We start from the raw sequence: 11,864 nt of genomic DNA, 5'->3' as shown, positions 1-11,864 counted from the left end.
ATTAGATCCTCGGAGGACTTGTATCCTCTCCTGAGCCCAAGGAGATGATCTTCCTGACCAAAGAACTTGGGCCATTGGATGAAAATATAACGGCTACAAATAAGGGAATCCCTTTAAAGTTATAATAATTATAGCCGTTGAATTTTCATCTAACGGCCCAAGTTCTTTGTTCAAGAGGATCCTCTCATTGGGCTCAGGAAAGGATCCAAGTCCCTCTCCGGATCCCCTCACTTGGGATTCCGGAGATCAATGAATATTAACCGTTCATCAAAGATCGTGCGGCTACCATTTTTTTTTTATATATTTTTTATGTAAAATGAGACTGCTTTAATTTTAAAAATATAAAAATTATTTAATTTTGACCTTACGATCTTTTATGAGTGCTTATTCATTGATCTTCTGGATCTCCAGTGAGAAGCCGAAGAGGATCTAATTCCCATTGATAGGAAGGAAACAAGAGACAAAAATTTGCCAGACGGACAATATTTTAATATAAAATGTTATATGATATTACGAAGGAAAATGAGAGGTCATGGTGATGGGCCACCTTTTGTTTATTTGCACCACAACCCAATGATAATCCTGGACCACACCACACACATTTCCCTATTTACTTGCTTGCTATCCTAATTCCAACTTTTTTATCCAACTCTTCATTTCCGTTTCTTGCTGTTTTTTGCTGTGGTGGTAGGATAGTTGGAAGCTCATATGGTTAAAAGGGATTTAATAAGCTCATATGTATGAGGTTAAAACGAAATTTTATGTTAATTGTTAACACGTGAGACTTATGTGTGAAACTAACGTCACCTTTTTAGCCTCATAGAGTCATATGTGAGCCTCATGTACTAACAATTAACAGAGAATTAACAAAATTTTCAATTTTGAGCCTAAACTCCTAAGGGTGCGTTTGTTGCGGACTAACTCGGACTGGACTAACTTTAGGGACTAGGCTAGACTGGCTTAGACTAGACTAAACTGGACTAACTTAGTGAAATGTTTGATATAGTATCAGATTAAGAACTAAAATAATAATATTTAATTCTATCTTTTACATTTTTTTTCTTTCTCTTTTTTTCTTTTCCTTTCTAGAACACCCTCTCTCTAGAATGCTCTTCATTTTTTTCTCCTTCCCGTCCAACTGGTTTCTGACTCTTTCTACTTTCTGCCTCATCACCAAATCCCATTATTTTTCACCACTTTCTCCCTCATCATCAAATTCAATTCTTTTTCATTCATTCTAAAAAAAGCTTCTGATTTGTCATGTGGGTTTTTTTTTTTCAGGATTTTTCACAAGCTTCTGAATTTCATTTGGGTTTTGGCAGATTAGTATTTTTTTGTTTCTGGGTTTTGGCTGGCATTGTGGAGTTTGCCGACGATGTCCCGGCGAATGAAGGTGATGGTCAAGAGCGATATTGGGAGTTGAGGAAGCCGAGGATCTGAGCAGAAGAGAAGCACTGCCTTTCGACAGCAAGCTCGGCGATAAACTTGAGATGTGCACGGGAAAAGCAGATATGAGGTCTTATGATTTTGGGTTTTGGGCAAGGAGAGAAGGAGAGAGAACGAGAGAGTCGGAGACTGGGCAAGGAGAGAAGGAGAGAGAAGGAGAGAGTCGAAGAGAGTGAAACAGAGAGTGGAGAGAGGCAGTTCTTAGCTTGTCCCATGGCTTTCGGGGACTCCCGCTAACAACGTTTAGTGAAGCCTTTAGTCAGTCTCATTAACACTAGTCCGACGTGATATCAAACACAGGATTGGACTAATAATTAGTCCAATCTAGTCCAATAACACTTAGTGAGGTCAAACAAACGCCTTCTAATAGATTCCACCACACGAATTTAAATCTTTTTTTTTCTTCTGCTAAATAGACTATTTTTCGATTACCCTGTCACCACGGGGCTATTAATCCAATTGAACCTTAGTTCAAAGGTTAGTGACATTTTGGACAATTTATTAAGATAATTGACACTTCTATTAACCTTTTACAAATTCCTACATTTTTGTCTAGTCTGACAGTTGACCCATGTTTTGCCTGCATAGAGCCGTATACATGACAAACAGATTAACACTGGGCTATATATGGACAACAAATAACAACTTTAATAAAGATGAAAAATAACTTATATGACATTAATATAAGCAAAAGATAAGCTTACTGAGTGTTGTATTGTTTAAAAATAATAGCATTAGCTTATAGTTTTTTTTTTTTTTTTTTTTTTTTTTTGGGAAACTACGTTAGGTTATAGTTTGACTGAGCGAAGGTCAGTAGTGTAACATTTAGAAACTTAACGGTATGTCTTATTACAAAAGACATGGGGCAAATTGTTACTTGCCTCAAAATACAAAGGTAAAAATGTAATTATCCCAATTATATATTGCAGAATCTGCATGCGTACTGCTAATAAGCTCGGTCAATCCTCAAATTCCCAATGGTGTTCATATCATAGAAGATTATTTATTTACCATTCAGACAAATTCAGAGAGGTTTTTTACTATTCAAAAGCGAGCCCAAACAGTCGCTCTCCTTCTGCACTTTGTCTGGTGCAAATTGCAAGAAAATGAAAAGTTGGGCTTCTGAAAAAGGCAGGGAAAGAACATCACAACAATTCACACGCCCACAAAAGCATAAAAATAATAGAAAAAGCAAGGGTCATAATTAAATAAAAGTAATGCTAGAGAGATTAATTTTTTTTTAAATTAAATTTATAAACGAAAATGATGTGGTTGTAAATGATATATTATTAATCAAGACACATCATTTAGTTTGCAATTTAATTTAAAAAATTTAATCTCCTTACCATTATTTATAAAATAAAATCGCAGCAAAAATATTAGTTTGCTGGTTTGGATTTTCTCTCCCCTTAAAACCCTAAACCCTCGGTTTTGTGTAAAGCGATAGCCTTTCTTCAGTTTTTTCTCGATATCTACAAACACTTGTGTATTTATAATATGGAAAATGGTAATTGTATCATGTTTTTACTTTTACCTGACCATCTATGTAATTACCTTCTTTCTACTGTTAGTTTTGATATGTAAAATTATAAGGCCCAACACAAAAAGAAAATTAGATTAATGGCCCCATAAATTAGGGAACAAAATAAGGTAATTGTGTCATGTTTTCACGCTCTGAATCCCCGCTCCCGTATCCGTGCTTCAAAGATCATCTAAGAGCAAATTGTGTCATGTTTTCACGCTCTGAATCCCCGCTCCCGTATCCGTGCTTCAAAGATCATCTAAGAGCAATTTTACCGTTGCAAATGACTCATAGGGTTATTCACTATTTAATTCATCCAGTGAAGAGTAACTGTCCTTAATAAATAGTAATTGTCTTTTGTATCTTCACCCCTACACTGAATAGCCTTGTCAATGGCAATAAAATATTAGTATTTTTTTATTTATAAAAAAATTTAAAATAATTTTATTTGTAATTTCGGATAAGATCTTTAATTGTTCTCATTGTGCCACGTGTCATTATCTGAAAAAACAATTATTGGTGATGGATTTCGATAAGATTTTTATCCAATTTCGTCGTGTCACATGTCATTACCTTTTCAGAATTGTTAAAGTTAGATTTCGATAAGATTTTTAACCAATCACATCGCGCCACGTGTCACAATCTGTTTACAATCTTTGATGATAGATTTCGATCAGATTTTTAACAAATGACGGCATGCCACATGGCATTATCTACAACCTAATCATTTCTAAAACCTCCATATAATGCACCATCCATCCTCAGAAATCTCACACCAATTTTCTCAAGATCTCTATCATTATTCATAGTTTCTGCTTCATTCTTCACCAAAATTAAAATCTATATCATTATTCATAGTTTCTGCTTCCTTTTTACAATGTCTTCTTATTCAAGGATGATGTGGGAAATTGATCAGCAAGATGAAGAATTGTTTAACCAATCAAAAGGAATGTTCAATCTCCAGGTGGCCCAAAATGAGATGGAAGAGGATGAGGAGGGTAGAAGAAGAGATGACGAAGCAAGAATGGCAAGAGCCTCACATTCCCGTCGAGTCATCCAAGTTATGGCTCAGATCTCCAGGCTCAGTCGTTCTGCAAACATTGATAGAAGCAGGCAACGACGAGGTAAGGATCTCTTGGACGATTATTTTGTCCGTAATAGTGCATTCCCTAATACGTACTTTAGACATCGTTTTAGAATGGAACGACATTTGTTCAACAAAATCATAGGCACTGTTTGCAACCATGATTCTTACTTTATGCAAAAGAATGATGCTTTTGGTGTTATAGGTCTCCTGCATAAGCAAAAATTTACTGCTACCTTGCAGATGCTTGCATATAGAGTATCTGCAGACTAAGTGGAAGAGATAGCGAGGATGGGGAAATCAACCATTTTTGAGTTCTTGATGAGATTTTGCTCCTCAATCGAATCTATCTACACCTCAGAGTACCTCCGGAGACCTATTGAGATGGACTTGCAAATGCTTCTGAAGAAGGGTGAGATGCGAGGTTTTCCTGAGATGATTGGAAGCATCGCTTGTATGCACTGGACTTGGAAAAACTTTCCAAGTGTATGGCAAGGAGCTTATGGGGACAAAAAAGGATCAAAAAGTATCATTTTGGAGGCAGTGGCATCATTTGATACATGGATTTGGCACGTCTTTTTCGGGGTTCCGAGAGCTCAAAATTGCCTCAATGTCCTTACCCAATCCCCAGTATTCAACGATGTCCTGCAAGGAAAAGCGCCAAGAGTCACGTACTAGGTTAACGGACATGAGTACAACGGGTCTCACTACCTAGCAGACGACATTTACCCAAGGTGGTCATCGCTTGTCAAAACAGTGTCACGTCAACGAAGTGCAAAGGGAAAACACTTTGCAAGCTATCAAGAGGGGTGTAGGAATGATGTGAAGCGTTGTTTTGGTATCCTCCAAGCTTGTTGGGCGATTGTCAGGAGTGTTGCCATAATGTTTAATTTAGAGTCGCTTTAATCCATCATCATGACGTGCATCATACATAACATGATTATGGAAGATGAGTACGATTATGATGTTGTTGATGAATATGAGCCAGACACGATGAACAATTCCAAAACACAAATATACTCTTAGTTTAAATAAAGTACTAAATTCAATCAATTGGAAGCAACATAAAGTACTCTATTCAATAAATAAGAAATTACAACCCAAAGTAATTGAAAAATTATGGGCTCGTGAATGGATCATCATCACCTAACTAATTTGTGGTGCTAGGATCATCTTCTCTTGTCGTGCTAGGATCATCTCCTCTTGTTCTTGCTTCTCTTGCACTCCTCCTTCACACCACGTCCGCTTTCTCTGACTTCCAAAAATATTTAGAATTTGGAGACTTCCCTTCTAAAGGTGTGTTCATAATGTCACAATCTCGTTGAGTCATTCTTTCTTCTCTAACCTCTTCCCTTTCTTGCCTAAGTAGCTTTCTCTCTCTCTCATTAGCTTGAAATAATTTCTCAACAACTAAAACTTTTGCCTCCTCTCTAGCCTTATCAGCCTCAAATTTAGCCATTTCCCGCGCCAAAGTCAATTCACCTTGGTGAGCAAGTTCTTGCATATACTTTGCATAATCATTCTTGGAAGCACTGCCTTTTCTCTTTGAAGCCTTCTTTCCTTAAGGCCTAATTGGATAACGGGTGGACCCTGACGCTTGTTCAGGGGGGCATTTCCGGCACTTCTTCTGCGTCATCTTCATGAACATATGAGGCATGATCGGGCGTAGAGTGTAGATAGGTGCTGTTCATGAAAACTTCTGGACTAACAGACACAACTCTAAATTTAGGACAATCTTTGTCAATATTCCAATATTCCCACCGGTTGAATGATTTGTTTTTGCTTTTATTTTTGTCATTATACCAAGCTTGTGCTTGAAGTGTCTACACAATGCGGGAGAAGAAATAATTATAATCAAAGTGGCTAATGTAAATTTGGGTATAGTACAAACAAATAAATAATATATTATTACCTGATCCGCTAAATTTTCCCCACTTCGAAGATTACTACTAGCTTGTGCCAAGTCATACTATATGATTGGCTGAGTATTCTTCAACGATTGGACATCGATTATTTAGTTCTTTGCCCACTTATTTTCTCAAGATAATTGGTATGAATAAGACTCCACATTTCTCGCAACTGCATCTCATTATCCGTAAGCGAATCATGAGTAACTTGAACCCAGCTAGTACACAATGCAACATCTTCAAGAAGCGTCCAATTCGTACCTACTTGAGTAGTCATTTTGTTGGAAAAAAAAAATTGGATTCAAACTTTGAGAGAAAGATAGGAATGTGGTTGAAAGTAGTTGAGAAAATATGAAATTGTGGTGTAAGTTAGAAGATAATGAGAATGTATTTATGGAAAAGTAAAATCAATATATTTTTTTGAATTTTTGAATTTTTTATTTTCATATTTTTATTAATTTTTTATTTACATAATTAATCTCTGCGGTTGGATTAAAAAAAATTTGAATTCCAACCCTCCAGATTGTGCCACGTGGCACAACGGTAAGATTTCAGATTTTTTTACTGTTTTTTTTAATTTATAAAGGCGAATAATGTGGACCATTGATCTCAAATCCAACGCAGAAATTAATGAAGGTTTTAAATTTTGTTTTTTACTGTTGGAAATCCAACGGTCCATAAAATGCAACCGTTGAAATCCAACAGACGTGGAGAAGCCACGTGGCCTCCCTAAATGTAACATTTCAAAAAAGTGCCACCGGGCAAGGCCCCACGTCTGAAAACGTGTTGGATGATGCGCCACCACACACGCGCCTGACGTAAAAAACAGATAGACGTAGCTAACGTCGCCTTAAAGTTAGCCTTGCGTCACCTAGCCATCGGGCTCTCAGGCCAGCTACTCGTGCCGGGCCTCTCCCTCGAGCCCCCTTAGGCTTAATCGCCAGCGTGGGCTGGACTTCGTTGCTGGGGTATTATGGCCCTGTTCGAGCGTATGTCCATCGAGTTCCAGTGCTCTAACAAAACCAAGTGGACAACATGAGGACGCTGAAACTAGTTGTGAACTAAAGGTGAAACTGACACTCCGTACTCCGATCTAGTTGTATTTCTCTTCACTTGTAAGCTAAAAAACTTGTGTTTGATTCTCGTTAAAAGCAAATCTGAACCAAATTATTATAATTAACCCATTGTAAGGCTTAACTCATTCTTTCACATTTTAGTATTGATAATATCGTTTGTCCTAAACAATAAAACAAAAGCAAAAAATCTAGAGGTGAAACTTAACAAGGCCCAAGCTGTAAAAGTTGGAAATATGGAAAGAATATAATACAATAAGCACAATGTCATATTACTAAAACACCCCTAATCATTTTCCTTGTAATACACCAGAAAATGAGTTGTTCAATTCTATATTCACTCGACAAGGCAAAACAAATCATCGACTCTTTAGAAAAAAAAAATTACTCAGTATAAACCATTGACTCCAAATTATAAAAAAAAAAGATCGGACTCAATGCTGCATTCAAGAAAACCCTCACCAGCACATTCGTTCAAGGGCCCTGTTCATGCAGCAACGAGCCTCTACGACACTTGCATAGTATTTCAAGGTACGAGGCAGCGATGATGACCCCTCCCGACCAAACGTCATGTGCCACAACTCAATCTCTTCTTATTCGGTCATAGTAGAATATACTGACCTGACCCACCCTTGGCATCTCTGACCACAATGGTCACCGGACCAGACTGAAACCAGACACTCGAGATGCCCCCGACCCACTCCAACTTGACCAGACTGGACCCCAAACTTGACCCTCGTCAGAACTTCTGCTCCATTCAATTAAAAGCCCTGAAATTTTCGGAAACCAAAACAGTAAATAACAGGGAGACAATTACTTGTTGAACCAGTCGCCGTGTTCAGGATAACCAGCAATCATTACACGCCAAACCACATCGAACTCGGATGGGCTTTGCATACCTTTCAGCTAAAGTTGAATCCACCAGTTGGAACCTGAACCTCATTCCCTTCAAAGCGGATGCCTTGCTGGGTACCATCTCCTGCTGGTAATGTCTCTTCGTCTTCCTCCAACCAATATGTCTCAAGAATTTTTACAGACTTCTCATAGATCTCAGTGTTGTCGTGACTCTGTAGATTTTCAATCTTTTCTAGACCCTCAGCATCATCAATCAGCTGGGCATACAAGTTAACTTCTCCACTGTTACCCGCAGCTTTTTCAGCTTCCCCAACCTTCAGAATGTTCTCCAACCCTTCTAAACAGACAGTAACGATCCTTGGATCAGGGCATACAAGAAGATCACACAATGGTTTTATACAGCCTTCGCCAACCAGGTATCTGACACCATAAAGAAAAAATACACTTAATATGAACCCATACTAGAGAACCAAGAGGGCCCGGAGAAGGAAATTAAGAGATCACTCACTTGATTTGATCAGCAGTGCCACCAGAAGTAGCATTTGAGATTGCCCATGCAGCTTCTTTCTTTATGTCAAACTCAGCATGTTGAAGCAAGTTGACCAGAGGACCAATCAAACCAGCTTCAATTACAGACTGCGTCATTTTAAAATCAATTAGAAAACATGGATAAGAAAATTTCATGAACACAGTTGCAAAGGATAGGTTTTCAAAAGAGTCACTTCTATAAGACATGATAATTGAAACGATCGACACTTGCGTACTTGCAGCATGTTATCTACTTAAAGCTCCCACATAAACTGAGATTCTCATATACTAGTATGATGCACTTTTCCCCCAAACTTAAACGGAAAAGGTTGATAGTAGGAAAATAAAATCATCAGTCTCAATGTTAGATTGGACATGTCATGTTAAGAACTTAGGATAGTAGATGCTGACGAAATGCTAAAATGTCCACTCAGAAAACCCCAATATTCTAATTTGTTACTTCATAAAAAAGAGATTTATTGTAAGATGCATAAAACAATACACAAGAATACTCTGAGAACATACTATAAGAGAGTGTAAAGCCATCAGTAGCCAATATTAGAAGTGAGGAGAATCAATACAATAACCTATTTTACAATGATTACCTGTATTTGATCCCTATTTCCAGCTGTAATGTTTGAGATTGTCCAGCAAGCTTCTTTCTTGATGCTCTTTTTATGATTATGAGTCAACAGGCTCAGAAGGCATGGGAGTGAACCATTGTTAATAATACACTGAAGAAAACGATTGCAAGTCATGATCGTAAAAAATAAATAAAAAACTAAAAAAAATGGATAGCAAATTGAGATGAGAGCAAAAATGACATTACATAAAGGTAAAATCAGATTTAGTAATTAGGACACAATTAATAGCCTAACGATGACCATGATTCAACCACAAAGGGATTTGTTTCTCATTAAGTCATTATAATGGTCTATACCTAAAACAAAAAATTCTTCAAATTCATATGTTGAACATGCATAAGATGTAAATAAGTTTAATCAGACTTTCAAATAATCTGTAGACATGTTCACTAGCATCCAATATGTGTATGACATGACCAACATTGTTTTCCAATTAGGTTCTCTCTTTACCATAATTTCAAATTACTGAAAAATGTATGCGGACGTAAAAGGATAATTAGTTTTAACTGCGTCAGGTAATAGCCTTGAGTTAAAAACCATTGATGTATGGTTCTAAAACATATTCATAAATAACACAAGTAATCAAAATGTAAGTGAAAAACAAATTCTAGGTCCTGATACCTGAGTCTGAAGATCATCTCCGGTCACAATATTACCAACAGTGCGAAGTGCCGGAATGAGAACAGAAGGAGATGGATGTCTGAAACAAAAAAAACAAACCATCAGTATCATGGGCCATAAGAGATAAGTAAAAGCACAGAGATCAGGAGTGTAACACTCACAAGAGGAGCTGCACAAGTCGGACGCAGACACCTGCTTCAATCACAGCTTGGATTTTGTCATTTGTACCATCTGAGAGATATGAAAGTGCCCAACAGGCATCTGTCAAGACTTCTTCATCATTGGAATGAACTAAACGTTCAAGAGCTGGAAGTGCTGGCTTCACCTAATAATGAGACACTAAAGTTAATAAGATGCCAGAAGAATAATCAAACAACTTTTTTGAATACCAACCAGTGGAAAGCAAGACACAAACCTGGTCAAATGGAGGCTGTGGCTTGCCCCTGCAAAAGTTAGACAGAGTCCATGTTGCATTTCTCAGCATTGAAAGCTTTGCATGCTCATTCAACTGAGCCAGCAACGGCATCAAGGCTCCACTGCCGAGGACAAGATCACGGCATCTAGGAGAATCACCAGCAACATTTCCCAATGCCCACACAGCCTACAATTTCAGAAAGAGCCCAGTCTAATCTATGTGGTGAATTACAATCAATACATTGACCAACAAACAGAGCCAATAAGTATCAAAATATACCTGCTCCCTAACATCATCACTCGGAGAAGCAAGAAGCTTTACAAAGATTGGGACTGCCCCCTGCTCAATCACCACCTTGGTGTTCTCTGAGGTTCCTGACGCTATGTTTGTAAGAGCCCAAGCAGCCTCAAACTAGACAAAATCAAATAAATCATCAACACAAATAAACAAAAACACAGACAATCATAAATAGCAACGCAACACAGAACCCAATTCGAACCTGAAGTTGTGGAAAATCCTCCCTAATGAGGAACGCGACAAAGCGAGGAACCACTCCAGATTGGATAACTTCCTCAATCGGAGGGCTTCGTTCTACAAGTTCAAAAAGTAAGATTATAATCAACACTACCAATTTTTCATGTACACTAAAAACATTAAACACAAACACAAGGGAAACAACTCAAAGAAATCTTAATCATGTAAATTACCAATCGAAAGAAGTTTTCTGAACTGCGTAGTGGACTCCAGCTGCAAATTGTTGTCGTCAGACCAAACCCCAGCAACCATGGCAGGAAGACTCTCTAACTGCAATCATATGCAAACCCACATGAGTACCAATAAGTTGAATTTTACCCTATTGCTCAAAACATTAAATCAAAACCCTAAATGTCTATAGTCGGATCCATTCAAATCCAAAATTGAAGAGATCGGCGACGAAAATTCCCTAGCAAAACTATTACCTTCTTCTCGAGATTTGAGGGCTGGAGAGATGACGCGAACTGCTGGGGTTGGAGGCCTTCGCGACGCTTCTTCAGCAAGCTCTCTTCGCGCTTGCTCTTCCGGATCTCCACCATGTTGTCCTCTCTCCTGCGACGTCCCTCCTCGGCGTCCACCGCCACCTTGTAGCGGTTCCGGCGGACCTCGGTCCTCGCGCTCGGCCTCAGCGACATGCCGTATGATTTGAGTACGTCTAACAGGGACTGATCGTGCTCCCAAGCGGTCGGAGACGGAGACGGAGAAGGAGAGCAACAGAAAACCCTAGAAATTGGACTTCTCTGAGAGGGGGACTGAGGGAGAGAGAAGGGTTCCTACAGGCCTGATTCGGGGTTTGAAAAAATTTATATATTTTTTTCTTTTCGGGATTTTATAGGAGAATTTATCATAAATAGCAAAAAAAATAGCCTCTAATTTAATTTTAAGAAGTTTTAACGAAACACTTGGTACTGTTCACTTTTAACGAAAATGATATTTTTACTTTAAAAAGTCACTATTGGTACTATCCACTTACAACACCTTTTTATCATTTTGATTAAAACTCAAAGTTTTCAAACTCTTTTCATTAGTTTTCTTTTAATTTCAAATATGTCAATTTTTATAAAAACTTTTAAATATATTCAAAATCTTACTTAAATAGATACAAATACCTCTTCATTTAAAAAAAATAAAAACTAAAAAACCAAAAATGTATTAGTTGAGGAATTAGAAAACCTAACGGCAAAACCCTAGACATAAGAAACGGTGGAGACTTGTGCATAAGAGAGCGAAGGCAT

General features: G+C 37.9%; 1 protein-coding gene across 1 annotated transcript; it reads right to left on the bottom strand.

Moving 5' to 3' along the window:
• Positions 1-7,254: 7,254 nt before the first annotated feature.
• On the bottom strand, positions 7,255-11,450 carry LOC103403689 (importin subunit alpha-2). The gene is made up of 11 exons (XM_008342529.4): positions 11,055-11,450; positions 10,803-10,899; positions 10,595-10,686; positions 10,375-10,506; positions 10,096-10,281; positions 9,842-10,005; positions 9,681-9,759; positions 9,021-9,149; positions 8,396-8,523; positions 7,932-8,307; positions 7,255-7,802 (listed from the first exon to the last, which is right to left on the bottom strand). Exons 1-10 carry the CDS (start codon positions 11,262-11,264, stop codon positions 7,935-7,937), a joined length of 1,590 nt encoding a protein of 529 aa, XP_008340751.3. The 5' UTR covers positions 11,265-11,450; the 3' UTR covers positions 7,255-7,802; positions 7,932-7,934.
• Positions 11,451-11,864: the final 414 nt, after the last annotated feature.

Source organism: Malus domestica, chromosome 16, assembly GCF_042453785.1.
Source record: "Malus domestica chromosome 16, GDT2T_hap1".
Lineage (NCBI taxonomy): Eukaryota > Viridiplantae > Streptophyta > Magnoliopsida > Rosales > Rosaceae > Malus > Malus domestica.
Note: the sequence above shows the minus strand (reverse complement) of the source record. Positions and strands in the feature narration are given on the sequence as shown.

Coding starts and splice junctions, on each gene's coding strand:
- LOC103403689 (XM_008342529.4), bottom strand. CDS start 11,264: ATGTCGCTGAGGCCGAGCGCGAGGACCGAGGTCCGCCGGAACCGCTAC. Junction 10,507..10,594: donor AGGATTTTCCACAACTTCAG/GTTCGAATTGGG, acceptor GATTTTGTCTAG/TTTGAGGCTGCTTGGGCTCT. Junction 10,282..10,374: donor GTGATGATGTTAGGGAGCAG/GTATATTTTGAT, acceptor CTGAAATTGTAG/GCTGTGTGGGCATTGGGAAA.